The sequence below is a fragment of the Echiichthys vipera genome, assembly GCF_963691815.1.
Source record: "Echiichthys vipera genome assembly, chromosome: 6".
In the NCBI taxonomy this organism is placed as follows: domain Eukaryota; kingdom Metazoa; phylum Chordata; class Actinopteri; order Perciformes; family Trachinidae; genus Echiichthys; species Echiichthys vipera.
In genome coordinates, this window is record NC_139831.1 from 19693113 (window position 1) to 19718630 (window position 25518).

General features: G+C 40.5%; 1 protein-coding gene across 1 annotated transcript in view; it reads left to right on the forward strand.

Annotated features, from left to right (window-relative positions):
* Positions 1 to 22525, forward strand: part of gria3b (glutamate receptor, ionotropic, AMPA 3b) — a gene marked incomplete at its 5' end in the record, with an annotated part of 80404 nt that extends 57879 nt beyond the window's left edge. Inside the window, 7 exons of the mRNA XM_083914691.1 lie at positions 1562 to 1768; positions 4987 to 5360; positions 5857 to 6055; positions 14298 to 14545; positions 18206 to 18320; positions 19739 to 19986; positions 22400 to 22525. Coding sequence (XP_083770817.1) covers positions 1562 to 1768; positions 4987 to 5360; positions 5857 to 6055; positions 14298 to 14545; positions 18206 to 18320; positions 19739 to 19984 — 1389 coding nt within the window. The 3' untranslated portion in view covers positions 19985 to 19986; positions 22400 to 22525. The remainder of the gene's footprint in view (positions 1 to 1561; positions 1769 to 4986; positions 5361 to 5856; positions 6056 to 14297; positions 14546 to 18205; positions 18321 to 19738; positions 19987 to 22399) is intronic.
* Positions 22526 to 25518: the final 2993 nt, after the last annotated feature.

Here is a 25518-nt window from a genome sequence, read left to right on the forward strand (position 1 = left end):
ACTTTCATCTGTATTCCAAGGTATAAACAGGGCGTCACTCCATGGCAAGAGGAAACATGTAACATCTCTAGATGAGAAATACAGTCAGGAGGTAACGTGTTAACTTGAGGGGAACACTCAATGGATCCAAGACGAGGGGATACGTTTAGCACAGAACAAACAAACCATTGCTCTCCTACTTGCACTCTAATTGTGTGTGGCTGTAATAACAATGCCTGTTCTCCTGAGCAGTCCTATTGTTTGATAATGATGATGTGCTCAGTAAGAGAAAAGACGAGCTGCACCAGCATTTTGAAAGGGAGAGGAAAACTAGCACGCTCCTGCTCTCCTCATGTAATTATTTTATTTATGGAGTATTTTATTTATTTTTTTGCATTTATCTGGAAAGCAAATTATGGCTCATTTTTTTCTTTTTCTTTTTTTTTTGGAATGAAACAGCCTTTAACTGCGCATTGGTGCAATGTGCTTGAATATGTTGAAATACTATGGGCACTCTCTGATCCCTTTCCTGTCACTGGCATTTACTTATGAAATACATCCCCATTCCCATCCCCACCCACCTCTGAGCTGACCCACACCTTGCCTATTAATGACTCCCAGACCTTTTAAAGGTTCTGTGTGTAACTTTTTACAAGTATTAACACTTTTTTACTGCGAATAGGCAAACAGGTTGTAAAGTAACATCATAAATGAGACGGTCGTCGACTTTCTTGGTTGCCTATGGCTAAAAGCTTGTGGAGTGACTTCTATGTGACAGATTTGTATGCAACATTAGCTAACGTTAGCTTAGAAGCTGAGTCTTCTAACGTCAACATACACACGCTGTGCTTCCGTTTTACATTTTACAGCGGCCTGGACATGGAACTAAGATTGGTGGCTTCCCTGAGCTGATCTGGCTTGCCATTTGCAAATTATTTCTTCAGCTCCCGTTTAAAAGCGAGCAACACAGCACCATGTTACAGCTAGCTGGCTAACCTTACGGTAACGGTAGCGCATGGTAACCTAAGCTGCAGTTCACTTAATGGCCACCGGTGCCGCTAATAATGGGTTTTCTGAATGTTACACAGAGAACCTTTAAAACTGACTCTGGCCTTCTGTCTTCTCCTACAATAAACGAAAAACTTCCTTACCTTAATGGTCCTTTACTATGCTGCAGAGATGAACCCTTGAGCACAAAATGGGTTGGGTGCATTGGGCTTGGTGTCTGCTGGCTGTCACAGCTTGATGAAAGCAGAGTGATCACACCATCACACTGCTGTTATCCGAGTATAGTTGTACATTCGCGGGGCATCATCTGTATATGCATGACTGCATGGATGTGGTTATAGCGGCTATTAACTTTTGAATCTCACTGTGCGTGAGAGAGAGAGTATATGTGTGTGTGTGTGTGTGTATGTGTGTGTGTGTGTGTGTGCGTGTGCGTGTGCGTGTGCGTGTGCGTGCGTGTGCGTGCGTGTGCGTGCGTGTGCACGGGCACATATGAGTGCATGTATGCATATTTCTGTATAAGTGAATGCCAGGGCATGGGAGTGAATAAACCAGCGTGTGTTTGAATCAACAGGAAGCTCCTTATGTGATGTACAAGAAAAATTATATGCATCTGGATGGGAATGACAGATATGAAGGCTACTGCGTCGATTTAGCATCTGAGATTGCCAAACATGTTGGAATTAAGTACAAACTGTCTATAGTAATGGATGGGAAGTACGGAGCCCGAGACCCAGAGACCAAGACGTGGAACGGGATGGTGGGTGAACTGGTCTATGGGGTGAGTACTGGGAGCCTCGATTTCGCTGATTACATGACAGTTTGCAAGGAACTTCAACATGAGAGGAGATCTCATTTTTCTGTCTTAAGGTTATCACCAACTCTGTTGTGAACTCATCAGCTCTTGCCCAGTTCAAAGTCTAATGCTTTCTCAGGAAGCTCGGCTGTGAGTGAATTTGTCAAATGCAGCCTCAAGCATTGGGGGAGTTGGTGATCATCTTGAGACGGAGAAAATGAAATCATTTCTCAGTGCTGTTCATTGCAATTAATCCTCCTTGCCTAGCCTAGAAATCTCTGTCTCTCTCTTACAGTCACAAACAGAGGTAGGTACATGAAAACAACGAGTCCATATGGCAAACACACTGTAATCACTTTGATGAATGAAAGATTGTATGCCTTTGAAGTGATTGTGTAATTATGTTCAATGTTTGATGTCTATGATGAATATGCCACATTGTAAATTCACAGCTGAGAAAATCTGCTGCAGATTCAACAGCTAAATGGTGGTTTGCGGTTTGAAACAACAAGATCCATATGTGTTGTGCTCTATAAAGGTTGAACCTCTCGCATTAGGAAAGGGTCATGCCGTGTTTTACATCTGAAAGAGCGCTCGCTCGGGCTCTCTCAACACCTCAGGCATTCCAAAATTACCCCCCTCCTCCTTTTCTCGCCTTTCTCCAAGGCCACAGTAGTTGAACAGGGGCCAAATACAAAATGCATGAGGGTTAGGCTTCCTCATCTGTTCAATTTCCCAACTATCAGCCTGAGAGATTGCTTGGTTTGATGTGCTATCGCCACCAAATTATCTTTCAAATGGGAAAAGTCCACTCCCAGCAGATGGAGGGTGCAAAAAAAAAAAAAAAATCCCACTCACGTTACTGTCAAGTCTTTCCAGGCTTGTAGTTTTAAAGAAGGTGGGCTGGGACTAATAGTTTTGTACGTTTTGACCTTTTGACCAGTAAATTAATTTGATTTTAGTTGTCTTTCAAAGGTTAGGCCCGAGGCTGCTCTTTATTGCTTTGTTTCCCTCAACATTGATTGAGTGCTGCTTACGCCTGCACGGGGATTAAATGGTTATAGCCCCTTCACTGTGTTGTGTTGACAGGGTAAAGAAAACAGGGTAAAGAAAACAGCCATGTTTATTGGGTCTATTTGTGTTGCTCCTAGTTTGACCTTGTAAGAAACATTTTTCTGTTTCACGCTGCTTCAATCCAATGTTTTCTGAATTTGGACATAAAAAGACAATACAGCACAATACAAAGAATTGTTCTACTTTGAAGAGGAGCAGTTATTTAATTAATAACGTATATACTAGCTAAAGTAACACTGTCTAATGTGATTAATTATTTTCTTCTGCTTTTACAAAGAAACCCATTGTGATTTCTAAAAAGGCATGCCACCTCCATGGATGTGTTTTGATAACATGATGTGATTGAAGCAGCAGAGAAAAGGAGGGAGATAAAGAGAAACTGCTTAGAAAATGAAAGAAATAAAGCTAATGCCAGAATAAGCTGTGTTTAGGAAATCCAGCCTACGGAATGGCATGTGATGAAGTTTACTCAGCCAGGGCTTGCTGATTTTTTATACAGCAACCTCTTTACTGTACATTCTGCTGTTTAAGGTGAAGCCAGTACACTTGTTCTAAAGACAAGCACTTCACTACTTATTTAATATGCAGTTTTAATGTCAACTAGTGCAGTGCCCATTTTGGGTGTGTCTGTTTGGAGGGTGTACCCATTCGGAAAGGGCTGATTGCTTGGCCACTGGAAGTACTACAACACTGCACTCCCTTGGGTCCTCAGCAATACACCTGCCAAGCGTGAAGTCGATTGGATGAACAGTTCTTGATATGTGCGAAGGACAATTATACATGTCTATACACACAGACAAACCCCTTCCTCAATGATGCTGCTACTGCACCACCTATTGGCCAAATGGCAACAAAATTGTCATGGTCACTCAGACATTATATCTGCACAAACCCACCAAATGTAGTTACAATAGCACAAAGTGCTCAGAAGAAATTAAAAAAAGTGTATGTACTGCAAGCCCCCCCCCCCCCCCCCCCCCCCCACACACACACACACACACACACGCACACAGAGCATTTGAGCAAACAGCTATGGCAAAAGTATATGGAGCATCAAAAATCTGAAAAAGTGACACGCTCAGAATTTGAAGATGAAGTGTAGCAAACAAAAAACAGATTTGGACACAATTCAAATTGGACACAAATGGGCGTGACTTATATCAATAGATTCATCCAGACCTCCAGAATCCAGGATAAATTAGTTTTGTTTCTGAGAATTATGGTTTAAAAGCTGCAGGCCGAGACATAATGTTAATTGTTATTGGGCCACCATCTGGTCAATATGCACCACAATCAACGCCTTAGACCCCCAGCATTACACCTACCAAGTGTAAAGTAGATCAGATGAACGGCTCTTGAGAAATGTGAAGGACAGACAGAAATTCCATGCTTTATAGTTATATTAATTAAACAGCTAGTCTCATTACAAGGCGTGGCATGAAATAGCTTGTTTTATTGCACAATTGAAAATATTTCCCCCTTAGTATTTCCTTGGGTCCCGATTAAGGAAGAATTTGGTCAAACATGACATGAAACATCGATCTGCTATGGTGGATTTTTCCAAGCTGTCTTTCTGAAGGTCTCGCAGGATCCTTCTGAGATTTTTGCAAATGTCAGTTGAAGGTCTGATTAATGTAACAGTTTGAATCTCAGATGTATTAGCTGACATTGCAGGTCATAACCCTGTGTAAATGCTACTATGCTGCTGCTCCTCCTCCTGTGTGTGTGTGTGTTTGTGTGTGTGTGTGTGTGTGTGTGTGTGTGTGTGTGTGTGTGTGTGTGTGTGTGTGTGTGTGTGTGTGTGTGTGTGTGTGTGTGTGTGTGTGTGTGTGTGTGTGTGTGTGTGTGTGTGTGTGTGTGTGTGTGTGTGTGTGTGTGTGTGTGTGTGTGTGTGTGTGTGTGTGTGTGTGCGTGCGTGCGTGCGTGTGTGTTTGTGTGTATTTTCCAGCCTGCCGTCAAGTGTCACAGCTGGTGGCTTATTTATTATGTGTAAAATGCGTAATAAGAATATTTTTTTTAATTCTTCTTCTCCAGCTCCAGGCATTCATAACACATACTGTACATTTAAAATGACCCGATTCCTTATGCAGGTCTTGACTAATCCTTGCTGTGCATATCCCTGTTTCCAGAGAGCAGATATAGCTGTTGCACCTCTCACCATTACTCTGGTTCGAGAGGAGGTGATAGACTTTTCCAAGCCTTTTATGAGCTTGGGCATCTCCATTATGATAAAGAAGCCGCAAAAGTCCAAGCCTGGCGTTTTCTCCTTCCTGGACCCGCTGGCCTATGAGATCTGGATGTGTATAGTGTTTGCCTATATCGGGGTGAGCGTGGTCCTTTTCCTGGTCAGTCGGTTCAGTCCTTATGAGTGGAACCTCGAGGAACAGGACGAGACCAAAGACCCCCAGACGCCCCCCGATCCTCCCAATGACTTTGGCATCTTCAATTCCCTCTGGTTCTCACTGGGGGCCTTCATGCAGCAGGGCTGTGACATCTCCCCCAGGTGGGTCACAGTAGACAGCAGAGAACAGTAGAACAAAATACTACATGACATTTTAACTGCAAGTGATGAAATGTGTTCTTAATAGGTACGCAGAGTCACTCAAGCATCCTCATTTCCTGTCCTCTTCCTTTAGGTGCTCATTATTTGAAGCTAACCTCATTTCACATTCATTGCTGCTATTATATGTATAATTGAATTTGTCAGTTTGTATGCAGAAATAATCCTCTCCAAATGGTTTCATCAATACTTTATTTAGGCTATGAAATGAACTTTGACCCTAATTGTTTTACAGCCAATTAAAGACACAGTATGCTACTTCCTTGGGGAATGTGCTGTGTTAGAGTGCTGATGCAGCACCAGTATTTACAAGGAAAATTCTGATTACCGGTGCCATTAGGTACATTAAGCAACTGTTAGCATCTTAGCAGGTATGGGCACCACATGTTACTGTGTAATTACACTCTGTGTTTCCCTGTCATCAACCTCCCTCTCGCAGGTCTCTATCAGGCCGCATCGTCGGTGGTGTGTGGTGGTTCTTCACCCTCATCATCATCTCCTCCTACACAGCCAACCTGGCTGCCTTCTTAACAGTGGAGAGGATGGTCTCTCCTATAGAAAGTGCCGAAGATTTAGCCAAGCAGACAGAGATAGCATATGGCACTCTGGACTCAGGCTCCACAAAGGAGTTTTTTAGGGTGAGTAGTACCTTACTAATCAGTCAGTGGCTCTTTTGCAATCAGTTTGAACTGCAACATATGCAAAGGCCTAAACATTTTACTCTCAGGCTTGTTGCATCATAAAGACAACTTTGTGTAACGTCCTTGTCCTCTTTGCAGCCTTTCCGTTTTGTACCTTTAGTACAGCACTTTTGACCCACACAAGATTGCTCCAAATGAGGCATGTTGACAGAGAAGCAGTTCTTGAACTCTTGTGACATGAACGTGAAATTTATGCGGCACAACTGCAGTGCAACCTTGAGGCACTGGGGCTGTCAGCAGAAAGTGTGATAACAATGTGGACGACTCGGAGGTGATAAAAACAGGAGGCTAATCAAAGCACTCACATCAGGCTAAAACTCAGAAGGGTCAGCTCATGAAATATAATTAGCTAGCTGGCCAAGGCTGGCAAATTGGAGCTGATGAAGAGGAGCCCTGTAGGTCAAACAGAGCAGTCTGAAAGATGGTTCAGATGGAATAAGCAATATGTCTGTCGGCATGAGGGACTAGCTTGGCAATTCAGTCATGAATTGCGTAAAGTCTGAAAGGCAACCACATACTCACTATGCAGGAGTTAAACAGCTCTGTGCATCTTTGAGGCAATCTACCTTCCATCTGTGAAATCAGTAGATGTCTTAGCTTGAAGCGTGGCTGCATCAGCGGTCCAATCCTCCATTTGCAGAGCAATAAGTTGAAAAAGAATTAATGAAACGGCACTCTGCCTGTGATGACGAAAAGGCAATATGATGGTCTTTTATCCTACACTCCCTCATTACTCATCAGCAGGAGAGAAACAATTCATATGTTTCACAGCTGCAGCCTGTTGGCAGAAAGAGCAATTCATTTGTTTTACCCCTGGGTTGAATTGCATAGAACAACTGAATGCAAAATTAAATCCTTGGTTTTTTTTTCAGACAAAGAAGGACAAGATAATGGTTGCAGAGTTTGATATTTAAAAGAAGGGTGGTTTCTTAGGAGCTGGTTGTAAAAGACTATACTGTAAGCATTATTTATCCGGGGAAACATGGCACTTGGCACACATGACTGCAACACTCTATTCTACATGCGGCACCTCACAAAGCCTGTCATCACTGCTCCTCTCATCAGAGGTGTTGCACAGGTATATAGAGTATATGTTTTTGTGTCATGGACATGATGGATGCCAATTACAGATTAGGTTGACAGTGAAGCCACCACAGGTCTGCTGGTAGAACAATCCAGGAGGTGGTCGGGAAGGCAGAGTTTTTCCTGCATTCTGTATAATGAGTGCCCTAGTTACATCCCAGAGTCTTCAAATAGTAAATGACATGTGTGAACTGCTACTCCAAGGGACTTTTAATTAAAGCTGTAGAGGACTGACAAGGAAAAAAACACACTGATTAATAGGAGTTAAAGTTCTATTTCATATCTGTTTTCCAGGAAATGCATTCAGGTTTAATTAGACCCATACGGCATCAGCCAGCTGGAAATTTTAAATCAAGTCCAATGTTTCAAACAAGACATATGTGATCATCACTGAAACCCCCCAAGGCCTTTAATTTTTTATGATTTCACCTGGTTTATTTTCCGAAACTGCCTGACAAGTACAAAAAGTATAAATATAAATTATTTCTGCTCACATTCTAAGCAGAAAGCCAAAAATGAGCTGCAGTAACATGAACATGACTTGTGATAATGAGCTATAAAACCATCTAACTCTAATTCTGATGGTTCATGTTTTGAAATCAGTTTAACGATCTTCTCGTCTTCTGTGGTTTTAAGATCTCCTGTTTCTTTTTAGCTCCTGAAAAATTGACAGTTTGAACATACGGCTCATTAACTAACGGCGGCGATATTCACATTGCACCGCATGTGTCTTCATTTGGTGTGTGAGTGAAAAGGAGCTGCAGAGGAATTTTGCAAATAGAGATGTGTTTGAGACCCTAGAAAGCCCCTGATTCTGCTGCTCACAACCAACAAGGACAAATGGGAGCCCGTTGACGTGCCCAGTGGAAGCCTCACTGGCTGTAGGCGCTTGGCTGTGCGGCTCCCCTTCCCCAGACTGCCCTGCTTGTTTGGGCTCTCTCTTCTCTCTCTCTCTCTCTGTCTCTTTCTCTCTCTCGCTCCTCTGTCTTCAGCCCGTCTGTTGCTTTACCTTGAGACAATGCGGGATAGCTTCAAGCTTTGTGTTGCTCTTCCCCAACATAGCAGCTGTCACGCGCCGCTGCACCACTGTGATTTGTTTCATCATTTTAGCCTCAGTCGTGGATCTTTTCATGCAGTCCGTTGAATATTTGTGTTTTTGGATGATTAGAAAATGATGAGTTGTACCAGAAAGGCCATGTTTATCCTCTTGATGAGGTTTTATTCCATCAAAAAGCTTGGCTCGGTTACATTTTTTCAAACCGTACATTGAAGGAGAAGCTGTGTGGTAATGGCTAAGATGATAAAATGGGCTGATGTGGCTGTTTAATTACGTGTAAAGACCGGGGTGAGACCATCAAAGACAACCACACTGCTGTCCCATCATGCACCTCATTTAACAGCGTAACAATGAAAGAATGATAATTGCACAGAAAAATGAGACCACAGCATTGTTTTCTGTTCCCCTCAAAAGATCATACATCATCTCCCAAAGCCTCAGCGGCAACCATCATGCATCTTACTGATCTGCAGGTGTGGTGGAGACAGGGACAACAGCTTGAGTGCAGTCACCAATGCATTTTACTAAGCATCAAAATCAATTTCACGTCTCAGCTATTGTGGCCCAGACACCATAGCTTCTGCATGCTCCAACACAATGTTTAATAAGAAGCTTTTTTTATGCAGAGCAGACCTGCATTAGGCCAAGGTTGCATGCAGAGAAACTGGAAGGGAGATTTACACAAGAAATCCGAAGGTGTCCCTCCAATCATATGCAGCATATTGTAGGAATATTCCCCGAGCTCTTGTCACTTTGTGTTTCAGTACAGTGCTGAGTGAAGGGGAGGCTCCTATAAAGATTAGAGCGTGTTTGCATAAAAGAGAAAGCTGACAAAAGTGATGATAGACTAGTGCGAGATAGGCGTAACCTTCAAGGGAATGCACTGTCCTCAGAGGGCCTTCTCGAACTTTAGATGAGCAGCAACAGCAGGCGCGAAAGGAGCTATTGGAGTCCAGCAACAAGCATCAAAGAAAAGCAATTGGTATTCAGGGCGTAGCATGTGGCACTTCAATGACAAAGTACACCCTCAGAGCCTCAACTTTCATTTCTGCCTACTTGTGATACAGGTAGTCTTGGCATACAGGATATTGGGGGAAGTGGGTGATGTCCACAAAATGGAAGTAAAGTAGAAGGAAATGTAGTCGTGGGTGTTTGGAGATGACATTTAGATATACAAGCAGTGGAGCGTATGTGGGAGTAGCCATAATGAAAGTAGCCTGCGACACCAAAGGAAGAATAAAAAACAGGCTGCAGTTCGAAGGGCAGTGCACGGAGGTCTGGAAATGCTGCATAATAGAATCAATACAGATTAAGTGGTTATTTAAAATGGAGAGGGCAATTGCTTTGACTTTGGACGTTAATCACTTGTCCCTTCTCCGACATTTTAACAACATTTTTGGTGATTTTGGGTACAACAAAATCTCCCCAACTGATTTACTAATGCTCCTTCAAAAATCCCAGAAAAGCAAATCTGTCTTGTCTATCTTTTTTTGCCATTTTTTCCTTCTGTCCATTTCAATGTATCCAGAAAACTTGAAAGGCTTTTATTTTTCTGGCCAATAAGCATTTCATCTCTAGACTGTGAAGCTGTACTTACGTGGTTAGAGGTATAAGGAAATATTGATACACTTCGCGATATTATGTTTTGTGATACTGTATGGATTCTCAAAAACACTTTTGATTTTTTAATTAATAGTTTATGTGCAAACATTTGTGGCAGACAGTGTTTCATTTTTTGTTGTCTAAAACCCCGACCGCTGGATAGCTGTGTTGTGATGAATCTTCAGCCATTTGAGTCTTCAACGACAGTTCACCTGAAATTAGATTTAAAAATTGCAATATAAAGCCTTGCTTACTATTTTGTAATGTATTACAATATATCGTGTCGTAACCCTGTCATAATATATCATATTGTCAGATTCCTGAAAGTACACAGTCCTTTACAGGTAGCCTCTTTTAGTGTAAGAGAACAATATTTGTATCCTCTAAGGCAGAGGGAAGGAGTGGCATATTGGCCAAATCTGGCCTTTTAGTAAAAATATTTGGGTTGAACATAAAGATTTTGCATATGAACACAGCGGAGCATTTAGCAGCTAAAGAGCCAGATGGCTAAGAGAGAGTGAATATTGGACTTACATTCATCAGGTGTCTAGAAGCCCGGCAAATAAATAGATCATTTCCACCCACTCTTTATTTTGGCTTTTCAGAAACCTATGGCTGACATCATGTTCGTCCAAGTGGCCAAGAAAATCAGTTATTGCAGGTTTAGGGAATTATATGACAAATGTATACAATTTTCTACTATAAATGCTAGAAATAACTGTCAGATGCTTGTACCTAAAGAAACCTACATTGGTATGTGCATGCATTAAAGAGCCTGAGTGCCTATGCGTTCATAACTGCATGTGTTTTGGACCTGGTGATTCGCAAGGCTTCTCCCCAAAAGAAATAAGCACCCATCAGTTTTCCTCTGGCCCTCTAACCCCGTCTTGCTAAAGGCAAGTCCTGTTCTCTTTCTTCCTCATCTTAGGTCACAAGGATGAAAAAACAGAGCTGAGTTTGTCTTTATGACTATTGCAAAGCAGCAGGAAACTCACTGCTTCTGACAGATTTGCAGGAGCAACGCCTACACAGATGATGTAACTGTGTCGCCTAGGTAGGAGGGTTGGCTGAGATTGACTATTTAGGTACTTCATTATGAACAGAGCAACAATATTATTGCCTTAGTATAATTCGAAGACATTCAAAGGGAGAGAATTATGCAAGTTAGCCAACGTGGGCTCTCAATTATTTTCGCTTATTCAGTAGCTATCAAATTTAACCACTCCCTGTTAATTGACTGGAAGCTCATTCTGAATACAGCAGTATGTTCCAACAGGGCCATAATATGGTGTGAAGGAGAGCCACGTATAAAGCTGTATTTATGACAGCCTATAATAGCTCAACAAATTGTCCGTTCATCGATGATGGCTTTTTGCGGTCATTATTCCCAAATTGAATTTTAAATGAACATCGTAGACCGGAGTGTGACTTGTTGCCTTTAAAAGGAGATTAGGGTCGTCTTTCAATGCATTGTTTTCAGTGTGTTTTACTCTGTGTGTGTGTGTGTGTGTGTTTTACTCTCTGTGTGTGTGTGTGCGTGTGCGTGTGCGTGTGCGTGTGCGTGTGCGTGTGTGTGTGTGTGTGTGTGTGTGTGTGTGTGTGTGTGTGTGTGTGTGTGTGTGTGTGTTTCTGTAAGTATGCATGTTTGTGTGCCAGCAGTCAATATTCAAATATCTGTCTTTCCCTGCTGGGATTTTTCACTGTATCTTGTTTTCTTTCCCTCTCTCAATAAGAATCTGCTTTAGGCATCTCACTGGTGACTCTAGTTGCAGTGGAATCGGCCTATTTAGGTTTTGGTTGCACTTCGTCCTCGCTCTGATATTGATGAATTGACTTCATAAAGCACTGAGGCAGCACACACTGTCGTCAGTAATCAATGCCCAGATCCATTCTTTTCTCTTCATTTGACGAGGCGCCTGGAGCTTTTCCACTACCGAGCAGATGAGCCTCTGGTCTTTGGGGAAATTGTCCTCTAAACTAGTGTCCTTTTCATGATGTCTGACACATGCAACTTGGACACATTTAACTAGATTGTCAACAAAAACATCACATCTAACTCTGATTGTCCCCCCTCCATCTGTTGCATTAAAAGAGAATGGCCATCATCCCAACTTCAAGGCCTTTTCATCCCAGTAGAGGACATTCATCATGCAGACTTTTTAATTTGTGTTATGTTGCTGTCTCATCTCATCCTCACCCTTGGACTGATGCTCTATGACAGTTGCCTACAAACAAATTGTATATGATTACATAAAGCCAGTAAAGCACTTTCGTTGGGTCAAGGTTAATGCTTTTGTTTGTTAATAGAAATGCATTAGAGACGGATATGCTCTTGTGAAGGGGGCTTTTACAAATTGATGAGTTTTAGTAGCTTCTGATCAGTATGCTTGGACAGTATCCATGTGCAGTTATTCAACTGTACTTTACCCTCAACTTTCAATAATAAAGCAAGACAATATATGATCTTTACTGTTTATATAGCATTCCTAGATAAATGAATGACCTGTTTATTGTGAAAACTAACTTTAATTGACATTTTTGGATTATTTATGACAATTAAGCACGTTTAGTATTTAGTGTTATAGTGTTTTGTGTTATAGTGTTTAGTCTAAAGTTTGCTGTGTAAAAATGTAATGTTTGAAAAAAACGTATTCCACAATCTTTCACAGGCCAGGTTGACATTTTCTAGCTGCTTGTTTTGTCCAAGAACCAGTCCAGAAATTCAACAAAAGCATTTAAAAAAAAGCTGGAAGCGTCAAATGTTTGGCATTTTAGCTAACTGGCTAAAAATGCCAGTGGTGTTACTAAAAATCCCCGTCATCAGGCCTTCTTTGGTTCATGAACAAATACCTGCAAAACTAATGATATTCTAAGACTATGATAGTGGTACATTATACTTACTGTATATTAAACATCAACGTGTCAGCATTGTCTTTGGGAACATGTTGGAATGCTGATGTTAGCATTAAGCTCCAAGTACCGCTATGCCTGACAGAGCTACAAGCGTGCCTGTAGACTCTTAGGGCAGAAACATGGTTCATGCAAGTACGCAAAGATGCAAGCAGAGGCTCGGAGCTACGCAAGATCGATTTCACGCAAGCGTGAGCTGCAGTCTGAGCGTTGCTGCTAGGCGTGCTATAGGATGAAACAACAAGAGAAAGCTGACCCCTTCTGTTTGAGTTCTACTCAAAATAACAGATCAGATTTACTCTCTATTGCCTCCTTGAGGACTGACATTTGTTACTTCCACCAGTGCCTAAGAGCACATGTTCAGTATGTTGTCATCTGTGTTCGCGTACTTGTGTGCAATATATCTCTGCTCGTCTTTCTTTATAAATGGCTGGTTATTTCTCTGTCAATCAACTAATGAATTCAATGACTGTTTGTTTCACATTTTGGCATTCATAAACTGATGACTTATGGCCTTGTGAGGAGCAGCTTGTCCATATCCAGATCTTTTGATTAAGCCGGTTCTTGAAAAGCATCCTTCGTCTCTCTCTGGCCTTTACTAAAAGAAAGTATCTTTTTTATGGGGGATCCAGTCTGCAGTACACACAGTGCCACTCGGTAACTGGCTTATCACTGCTTGGACCAGGATCTGTTCAAAGTGTGAAATGCCTATGCCAAAATAATTCCAGCGACATTGAATAATTTAATTGATGCTTATTATAGATAGCACTCAACTCCCACAGATTTTACAGGCTCGCTAAGCCTGACCCGAGGCACTGGCAAAAGGCTCATCTGTGTCACTTTGTGATGTGTTGCCTTGTGTCTGTGTAACCCGCTTTCTTATTCACTTCTCTTAGTTCTTATGCACATTGCCTCTGAGTCACAGTAGAGATGTTACATTAAGGACAGTGTTGTTTAAATAAATGACTGTAATAAGTTCTACAAGTTAAATTAAGGCTATAAACCAAGGCTCGAAATTTCCCAGGAGATGGGTCCAAAACTTTTGCACATAAAAAGTTTCCAGTTAAATCATCATTATCCACACACTTCAGTGACACAAATGTTTAATTACTGAAGATATTTTTGAATAACCAGGTCCATAAATGCCAGTATTTCTACTAAAACCCAATTTGCATGACATTATGTACTGCACAGGTGATGTGTGGTCCTCATTCACGCTCAGTGAATGTGAGCCCCAAGCTGCAACATAATATTCGAGGAGTAGCCTACATCTATGCTGATGAACAGAAATGGATTTTGTAAATTTTTGTACTTCATGACCGTGTAAAAATCCACCACTGACATTTTCTGGAAGTATTTAAAGATATCACATTGCCGCTTTTTCCGAGATGTCTATGAATACTTCATGATGCCAGTTTTAAATGAAGTGATCATTAAGCACAAAAATCATACAAAATCCATTAAATGATATGATATTTTTTGTATTTTTCTAAAGTACTTCTCTTCTCCTTTTTCTTCTCTGCACAGCGATCCAAAATAGCAGTGTATGAGAAGATGTGGTCATACATGAAATCCGCTGAGCCCTCAGTGTTCGTTAAGACCACGCCCGATGGCGTTGCCCGGGTTCGAAAGTCAAAGGGCAAGTTCGCCTTTCTCCTCGAGTCCACCATGAATGAGTACATCGAGCAGCGGAAGCCCTGCGATACCATGAAAGTGGGCGGAAACCTTGACTCGAAAGGATACGGTGTGGCGACGCCCAAAGGCTCAGCATTAAGGTGGGTGGAATAATATAACAATATCCTCCATGTTGTTATAGTATTCCACCTACCCTGATGTCCCCCTGTTATCATTGTCTTCTTCTTGTTTTTTTTATGGACACAGAGGTAACGGTAGTATGTCTTTCAATGCACTTGGATACAAGGAAATGATAAGAAATGTTTTTAAACTATTTTATAGATGTGATAAGAGTTGCTAATTTCCAGTAGAATCAAAGGCTTAACCTAACAATCACTTCATATGTATGTCTCTCTTACTGTTGCTTTTCTCTCTCTCCCTCGATCTCTCCTTCTGTCCTGTGTGCTGTCCTACCTGACTGTTGTGTTGTCACTTTTAATTTAACAGTTCAATGGTTTTTCAATTTAGCCTTTAAAAGCTGCGCTGTCACTTGTGACGAATGTTAATTGCATGATGTTTGTTGTTGTTACTTTTCTTCTCAATGACAAGTGTCCCCATCCCGCACACTTCAGTTCTAAACTACGTAACCCTTCATGCCACCTTTTCCAAGATTTAACACTGTCTTTACCTTATATCTTATCTCTCCATATTCCTTAAATTCTTAAACAATTTGTCCTTTCCTAGACCATTCTGATTAACAGATTCTGTGCATAAGCCCCTGCTTTGACAATGGTAGTCTCACTACCATTACCTATCATAATGATGCTTAGTACAATTATTACTTTGCATTAGATTTCTCACGGACCTGTGCATTTTCTTACAAGTTATGTTTTATCGTTTCAAGAAATGCTGTTAACCTGGCAGTTTTAAAACTGAATGAGCAAGGCCTCTTGGACAAATTGAAAAACAAATGGTGGTACGACAAGGGAGAGTGCGGCAGCGGGGGAGGTGACTCCAAGGTCAGCCTCGATGTCACCACAATCGGGTACCATAGTGCAGAGTAATCGGCAAGGCTGTTACAATAACACAACCATGACTAAACCAACTGTTCGCCCCAACCAACCAACCTGCTGCCCCACGGCAGATTAACAAATTACCTTCTAGTCTGACCAGGCGCTTTAACAGCTCATATCAAACTAAGGAGCCGTTGCTTAGCCGACAGAAAAATATTATTTGTGGTTATGGAGACTGATGTTCATAGAATAAGAATAAAGATGGGAGTTTTTTTTTAAATTCTCGAAAAAGGGAGACTATTAGGTGAAGTGGCTGCCCTTCAGTTGTGAAAGGTTGAGCTTTGTTTATTCACCTTTACACATGTGAAGGGCAGATCACCTAGTGGCAGATATTAAGACTTCGTCCACGTAGCTTTGGCGGTTTGAGTAAAACCAGTTGATGAAGACACACCCATGTGATTCAAGAAAAGAACTTTAAGTTTTCCCGTTATGGAATTTTTTACATTGAAAAAGACTGTATCCTCCATCTGTCCCTCCTGAAGCTGAAGTTTGCTAATCCTCTTAAATACATGGCTTTGCAGTACTTCGCCACACAGCTGCTTCACATAAATGACACAGGCCCAGAACCCATGAGCTCTAAAGCCAACTTGTTCAATTTTACGTTAAACACACAAAATGGCTGCTCAGCTGAGGCCGACAGGGAAGCAAGGGGAACAGCGGCGTCTTGAGGGGACTAAGCATTGCAGGCAAACGTGAGAATTCTAATTAAACAAAACACCTATGATTTCTTTTTAATGAGTCAATCTGATATGGCACCTGTGGTTGGATTCAACTACATGCAGTTCCTACCCCCAACTCATTAATAACCCAGCTATGACCTCTTTGACCATCAGCTCTCTCCCTCTTCTTCTGTGGTTAAATAATGAATGATTCTTTTTTTTTCCATTGTGGAAGCCCACAAGTGTGAAACCCCACTCAACCATGACAACTTAGTATAACATTACTTAAGAATTGTGCTGTTTTCACTAGACCACACTTAAGGCAGAAGCATTATATTCTTCACAATGCAGGTCAATTTAGTGACAAATGATGCTGTCAGCACAAATGTGATGATATGAATCAGGTAATTGGTTAATCATGTGGACTGCAGATTGTGTCATTACACTCTTAATATCATTTGTCATGGAGTCACCAAGACCACAATGAACAGTTAAGCTGCAGCCAAGTCATTTTTTTTTTAAAGATCTTCACCGCAAGAGGCTGCATGAGGCATAGATCAAATAATGTCTTACTAAAAGCCTGTGTTTTTTTTCTGGAAAATATTTTGCTGTTCTGTAGTCACTGAGCTCAGGAGGCCTCCCTGTGCTACTGATGCTCAGAAGCCATTTGAAAGCATCTGTCTCTTGTGCTGTCATCGATCATGCACAGGTATGTACTGTCTGTTTCCTGGCTTGTTCTGGCTCTCCAGGACTCAGTGGAAAGGCCTGGTTAGGTGGAATAAAGAGGCCTGGAGCGTTCTGCTCCAAACAGTGCATCACTTGGCCGAGCCCCACTCGCAGCTCTGTTTTCCAACAGACATCGGGAGATGCACATAATCCTGCACGCAGCTGCATGCACGCCCTCTCACACACACTTAACACAGCTCTTTCTTGTCCTCAGGCACAGCACAGTGCAGCGTAGATTGAGTTTCAGACACAGAGCATGTTACAGGGTAATTGCATTGTTAATCAATGTCTCTCCGAGCCAAGACAATGGTCTGGTCTCCCCAGTCCGTTTCTCCAGATTGGCTATGAGGGATATACAGTGGTGTAATCTTCTCTCAGTGCATTATGCATTGCATGAGTCTCCTTGGGGGACATGTTCCCAGGAAGTAGTCAGGTCACTCATTTATCAAAGCACTATTTTTCTTTGGATTTCACTTCTACAAAGAGATTGACCTGAACCACAAATGATTCACTGTTATATTATGATTACAGAATGTGATCTTTATCCAGCTTTACAATTGTTGTTTTTTTCTTCTCAGAGTCATTTATCGAAATAGAACATTATGATAATTTATGATTACTCACAGCAGTTTGATGTCCTATAGATATCAAGTGGCAAGAAACAGCTGTGTCAGACGTGAGATTATGCAGCTACAGGCAAATTTTAGAGGAATTATTTCACTTATGGTTTTGAGCATAGTCCTGCAGCTCTGTGTAGTTTGGTTGGGACATCTGACACTAATCTGGCGTAATTAGGAGATAAGGTTTTCTTAGTGATACGCATACGGGATAAAGCACGTAAGAATTAATTAAGCTTTCACTTTTGGGCTTGGGTATGAAATTGGGTGTAATACCTCTAGAATCGATTGTTGTCATGGTGGTGACAGAAGTATTAACCATCACAGGATTAAGCTGATATTGAAGGAAAAAGGAAGGGTCCATCACTTAGATTTTTCTGTTTGTTAAGACAAAGCTCCTGTTGGCCTGAACTTGTTAAACGCTGTTCAGAAAGCCACTCTGATCCGTTTCCTGCCCCCAAAACAATGTACCTTGATGCTTTTTAATATTCATAGACTTGCAGATTGTACTGTCAGTACCTGCTCGTCGCCCTGTTAACAGCGTCTGCCGATTACTCAAAGCGATATGGGTAGGTCCTGGCTTTAGACTAGGGGTTATAAAGGTAATAGGTAGAATGCCTGCTCTCTGTGATGTTGAAATAGCCAGGAGCCCTGCTCTATCGCTTTGTAAAGTATGTAGTAGTTTAAAAGTTGAATAACATAAAATAACATAATATAATGTTATTTATGTTATTTCCCACGTGAAGAACTCCTGTAAACCTTGCAGTATTGAAACTCAGTGAACAAGGCATCTTAGACAAGCTGAAAAACAAATGGTGGTACGATAAGGGTGAATGTGGAACCAAGGACTCTGGAAGTAAGGTCAGTCGCTGCAGGTCTTTTGTACTGATTCCAAATTGCATTTTGACGTACTGTTCATATGCAAGACAAGACTTCTCTGACATCTATAGTATACATTTTGTTTATTTGCTACACATACATTTTTTAGTATTTCAGTTTTTCTGCCATAAACTGTAACACAGTTTATATGTGGCTTTGACACAAGGCACTGCTTCCCCAAATTCATTTTTTCTTTCATTGCCATAGAAATTAGACATTTTTTTGATGCAATATAAACTCCTTTTTTTGTGAGAACTGTAATGATAATAATGAGGGGAAATTGCCAAAGTGTCTTTCAGATGCACTTTCAATTGAATAACAGCAGTTACCAGTTGTTGATAAATGCTATTTTTGCTCATTTTCACTCTTGACATTCATGATACTTTGACCATTATGCTGCTGTTCCTATTTACCAAACTGTTAATGAAAATTTGATTTATTTGTGTTGTTACTAGTTTGCATCAAGATGTGTCTATTAGATTCTTTGGCCTCCTGTGGTGTGATAAACAAGCAAAGCCTCTCATTGTGATGAGTTACACAAATTCAACTTCCTTAAGCGGCGAGAGCGCCGTAGGGTGTCCTCTAAATCTTGTGGCTGCTCGGAGTTGAGGTTAGAGGCTCTGTTTGCACATTACAAGGAGTTGGTGAATGTAATAAACCCACTATTTAACCCTCTGAGATACAGTCAAAGCCTTAGATTATAGGTTAGGGTTGCTAGATAGCTTTATTATATCTCTTCACTCATAGGGTTAAACTGCAAATAGTAAAACTCTAATGAACAAATTTTTAATGAATATGTTTGGTAGGTAAGCAGCAGCAAAATGGTTTGATCTTTAGTGTTTTTTTTACTTTAATGGAGCTATCATTCATCTTTTATGAAATTGACTGTACTGTATGACAATGTTGCCATGAGAGTTATACGTACATGTCGCCAAGAGGATAAAAAAAAAAAAGATAGGGATTTTCAGAGCTGTCGACCTATGCGATACTGACCAGCTTCCTAACATGGTCAAGAGCAGAAGCCATTTAACACACATGTAGTGTAGGGAAGGGAAAGCTCTACATTCACCAGCAGATAGTGCATTAAGAGTTGGCTTCTTTCTCCTCAGTGGAGAATGGTTCGACTATGGCAGTCTAGAGTTCCTCACAACTTTGTGACAACCATAGGAAGATCAGTTCAGTCAAAATTCTAGCACCTCATTAACTTTTTTTGGTTGCTTGTAGCTGTTAGTGTCCAAAATCTGCCATATGTAGCACCAGTAGGATAGAGTATGATGATGTACTAGAGCAGTTTAAGTCCAGGCTATGTGAGGCTCAGTTTGAAGGATACAGGCTGTATTTTGTTCTGCTGCCCTTGCTCTACTGCAAAACTCTTAACTGTTTTATTCACCTCCCCCCAGGACAAGACAAGTGCTCTCAGCCTAAGCAATGTGGCTGGTGTCTTCTATATTCTGGTTGGAGGGCTGGGGCTGGCCATGATGGTGGCTCTGATAGAGTTCTGTTATAAATCACGGCAAGAAACCAAACGGCTGAAATTGGCAAAGAATGCCCAGAATTTTAAGCCGGCTCCCCCGACCAACACCCAGAACTTTGCCACATACAGAGAAGGCTACAACGTTTACGGAACCGAGAGCGTTAAGATCTAGAGGTATGTCGCCTCTGCTCAATGTCCGCATTGTCCCTGGGCACTATGGGACATAAATCATTTAGCATCCTATCATACCAGTGAGAGTAAATCATTCATTTGTATGTGTTGCTGTGTGGTTGCAGCTTGTGAAATTGTTTACAGTTGTCATGTTGGACACAACAGAGCACACATGCCCACTTGAATACAAAACTCTGAGATATTGTATGTGCCATTTGCTGTATAACTGCATGGATAGTGCCTAAGGCTACATGAAGATTAAAAGACATATACGATCTTAGCAAGTAACCAGATACACAACCTTGTGTGTTTGAGCAGTATAGTAGTAATAGTAATAGTGAAGTTATTTTGCATTGTGTTAGATTTTAAAGTTCCCATATTGTGCTCATTTTCAGGTTCATATTTGTTTTTTGGGGTACTACTAGAACATGCTTACACAAAAAAACACATTATAATAGCGAAGAAGCAGGGAGCCATAAAGTTTGACAGGGATCTGCAGCATGGTCTGCCGCCTCCAACCCAGGCAACTTGAATGTCTGACTGATGGAAACAGTCCCACATGTTTGATGTTGTTTACCTGTAATCAGCACATGGATGTTACACTTTTGCGTTTTTTTCCCCTTTACATGGAAACACAACGGTGGAGCGTTATTAAGAATTCCACTCTGGAGGGTGGTTTCACTTTTTTTGTGTTTTTAAGCCCCAAAAACACCGTCACAAGCACATCTGAATATTTTGTCGTTTTCACCCGCGAGCGTTGTCATGTAAACAGGGCCTGAGTCTCTCACCGTCACTGCAGCCGAGGAATGACTGTGACAGTACTGTGGCGGCACTTTCTACCTATATATAGTGTAGTTGTAGCATAACAACCCTACTCAAGTCCCGACGGCTCGTTTAAAAAAAAAGACATGGAAAGCTCACTTTTTTAACAACATGGGACCTCTAAGCTATTAACATGTTTTAGACTTCAATTTAATTGGTTCACATTACAAAACAAACACATGCTCTCACTTACCTCTAATGGTAAAGGTCAAAATTTGATATTCCTGTCTTCATCTTAGTACAATAGAGGTGAATGGTATTGAATTTGTGGCCTAAAAGCATTCAACAATTACATTTTGGAATAAACATACAAGCAGTATTGTTGTTGTTTTTTTGGCCACTTGGGGGCAGCGTATCAAGCTGTAAACACAACATTTACACATTATTACTTTATAAAGTCAATATGACCAAGGTGTTAGCAAGCAGTTTACACTTACAGCAGACACATGAAGCATTATTGCATTAGCATAAGTCTAATAGTCAATTCTTGATAAATACCTGGCTCTTTAGCTGCTAAATGTACAACTATGTTAACCAATTGTTAATTTTCTCTGTCATTTTTTGCTTGAGAGCTTGACAATAGAGCTGAAAACAGCCGTCTGCGGAAAGTAGAGCTGTATAACAGAAAACCAAAACAATGAGCTAAAAGCAGCTAAACTGCTCATTTTATCTTTCTTGAAACCTAATAGGTAGTTCCACTGAAATCTCACTTGCACTTTAATACCACATAGGTAAATGGGAATTTTAAAAAAAAGTATCTACACAGCAGTTCTACATCATTGAACTACACAAAGGGACCCTGATAGGTACACTGTTAAATACATTGTTAGATTTGTATTTGATTGGATCGATCGCATGTGTGTTCTGTTCTGTTCTCATTAAACATCAAGTGTGTCTGTTTACACAAGTACAGCTGTACTTCAGAGCAACATGATTTAAAGGCCCTGAGAACATATTAAGATTATTTATATGAGAGACTTCTGTATTTGTGTTCTTTGTCTGTGCTCTTCTCACTGGAATTCAGTGGGAAGGGCTTGGCTTGGAAAAAAGACCATGTGCGGCAAATAGACATAATCTGAGGAAAGTTGGTCGGTTGTTTGCTTATGTTGCCAATGTCGATGTCAATCAGATCTGATTAAACCACACCCGCACAGTCCTGAAGTAACCCATAAGTGCAGTTTTCAGTGCTAAACTTGTGCTAAATTATACTTAAGGATAAAACTTCATATTCAATTGTTGCCTATTTAGTCAGAAATATTTGGTGTCATTCAGAAAACCACAAGATTGTATATCAAGTTTTCAGAAATGAAGGCAGTATTTTTAAAAGTAGCTTTCAACTTAAAGGTCCTGTATTACTAAAAGCTAGGTTTTCATGTCTTTATTTAATCACAAAGCAGGTAGAGGTGTCAGTATTCAGAAACTGTGCCTTTAAACAGGAAAATGAGCACAGTATGGGAAATTCAATACCTATTTTTATTTGTTCTTGAAGTTTTCAATTCCCAGTCAACATGAGTCATGTGCAGATGTGTTTTTTTCCTGCCAATCAATACCTCAACTCTTCTCGTCTTTACTTCTGCTCTGTATGTCAACACAGGTTTAGGAAACATTTCCACTGTCCCTCACAACTGTGACTGAACATCTATGAAAGGACAGGATCACAGGGATTGAGCTCAAAGCCAAATCCTTTCGGGCGGACACGGCACGATAATCTGCAATGACGACACGACTGGAATGGTCACGGAAAGAGCTGACGCGGTTCCCTCCTCTCAGTGCCTTATGGAACTCCGAGTCCAATCAATGCAACTTATTCACATTGATATTGCTTTTTGCTTGAAACTCATACAAAACAGAAGAAGGGTGCAGTGATCGAAATATATATATATATAGATAAATAACACATTTGACATGTTACAATGAATGAGAGAACTAAAGCCATCCTTTGCAACCCTAAGCACACTTTAAAGTGCCAGAAAGACGACAAATCTTATATGACAAGTGTCTAATTGGTTTCTTGTAATCAATATGATCAGATTACTCTTCATCCTTCTGCTGCCAGATTTTCACTGGTTATATGTGTTGAAAGAATTTTATTAGATCTATTCAGTGCACTGTAAGACACTGGTTATTAGACACTAGCTTTTATACTGCTGTAAGTCACTTATAGTGACCTTGTACTTGTTTTAAAAGACAGATTGATCCTATTGGAGCGAAATGCTATTCAGCCCAAACAATTACGAGTGTTTTGTTTGTACTCTAAACTCTGGTGCTGCTGCCACTGTCTTCTGAACGTTTGATGGGACTCATGAAGATGAGAAGATGATCTGGTTTGGCTTTTACGCACTACAGAACCAGGTCATAATTCGCACTTCCAATACTGCCAAGAGTGTGTTTTGTATGACAAAGAGTGTGTAAAGAAAAGTATTAATGCTTGAGTAAGAAAAAAAATCTGTTTGTGATCTACGGTTTGTAAAATATCTAAGGAGCACTGACTCGCTAAGGTTCTTTGCTCAAAACAGTCTTTCCTCTGAAGTCTAGAGTCATTCAAGTCTCTTGTACGTGAAAGTAAAACCAAACAAAAAGGTTAATTCAATTGTAGATGAACTGCAATCCAATTAAAGGATAACAGTAATGGCTTTTAAACTGTAGTATTTTGGGTAACCTTAACATTTTCTTTAACAATTGCACATTTTTCAATGAGCTGTGGTTTGCTTTTAATTTGATTTCCTTTAATGACCATTACAGTGTTTGGTGACTTCACTTGTAAATGAAAATGAAAAATATATGAATACAACGGAAAATAGATTTATACAAGGTTATACCAGGGAGAGCCCTGAAGCTTAGCACATTTCCATATTGCTGTAATAATTTACTTTCTTTCAAAAAGACTGTGATTCCATAGGATTTAGGAAGATATCTAATCACCGGAAACTATGGACAGATAGTTTTATACATACATAAAAAAAGAAATTGATAATGTGAAGAATGAGTTGAGAAAGGCGTGTACACTTAGATAATTGAAAATTATTTATCTTACATGATGAAAGACTTGTTTTCCTTTTTTTTTCCCTTTTTGGTTCTTTTTTTTTAAGAAATTGCATGTGAATTCAGTGATGCTTGACGAGCTCTGCTACTCACAACCTGACCTAGGTTAACGTAAAAATCCAGCCCTGGTTATTCTTTTGTAAATCGGTTTCACCTTTTTTTTTTCTTTTTTTGTAGGCCTCACCTTCTGCAACAAAAACAAAGGCATAGTAGTGGGTACAAAAGAGCAAGAGATGCATGCATACGTTGCTGAACCTCATTAGTGAGGTGCTGTACAGAGAATTTTAATACATTTTGTAAATAAAATGTACAGAAAGGGCCCTGTGTCTGTGTTAATGTCATTTTGAAACAACTTAAACCTGCCTTTGCTCAATACAAACACTGAGGATGATATTGTGGCCTGGGGGGGGTTGCGGTAGCGCACTTGGCTCAGGTTAAACAAACCACATAGTTGGACTCCAGCATGGAGTGTCAGAAGCCCCCTGCAGACAAATACACAAAGAGAACAGTTTTTCCTTTAATAGGTCCAATATTGAGCCGTTAGTCAGTGGAAGTGTGTGTGCATGTTTTGGATCAATAGCTAGCACCATCTGCTTCTCTCTCACTCCCCTGCCTTGCATCTACTGATTGAGGGCTACACTGACAGCTTCATCTGGCATGTGATCTATCTCTCTCTCACTCTGTCTATAAGATGTGACACAATCAATAATGTATTATTATAACCACCAAATGCTTACAAAACATTCTGCACACAGATGCTGTGTCACATATAATTACAGCAGTTTTAAACATTAAAAACTATATTTTACGGAGGATATATTCATCAGGATTTACGTAAAGGCCCCATATTATCAAGAGTGAGATCTCTGTGTCATTTTATATTTTGAAAGGCTTTAAACGAGCCGCCAGGACTTCTGTACGGTTGTGATGTCACAACTATACTATATATAGGTAGGAGGTGCAGCTACACTGCTGTTTCAGTCATTCCCCGGCCGCAATGGCGGTGCAGAGATGCTGAGATACTGAAGACCCATAAACTCTGACCAGAGCAGACTGGGCTTGTCAGGACAGGGGCTTAAAGAGACAGGCGCTAAAACTGAGCATTTGAATACAGGGTGAATACATGTATATTCAGACAGACAATGTGATAAAAAACAATGTGTTTTTTTGAACATTAAAGCATGTAAACATGTTCTAGTAGAAACCAAAAATGCAAGTATGAACCTAAAAATTAGCATCAGACCTTTAAGTAAATACAGCAAAGAGGACAGTTAATCATTTAAAACCTGTTTATTCCCACAGTGTATATTCTCACAGTAAATCAGCAAAATGCTCAATAAATTGCCCAGACAGTCTGTGTCATTTTACTGGTCTCTGGGTCTGCATTGTGTGGTAAAATGAATTCCTCCTTCCAGAGATGCAGCCAGCCAGAGCTCAAATAACAAATCCAACAAACATTGCGAAAGACCAGTGTTTTTTTTTATTTTTTTCATTTTTGGATGCAGACACTATGCTTCAGGATTTATGCGCTGCACCAGTCCTGTGGAACATACTCAGGCTGTATGAAATGCTACTGTAAGATCCAAACAACCCATTTCTGACAAAGCATGAAAGGATATTGCTTTTTTGTTCTTTCTTTGCTTCACTGCCTTTTCTTTTGTGTTTTTTTTT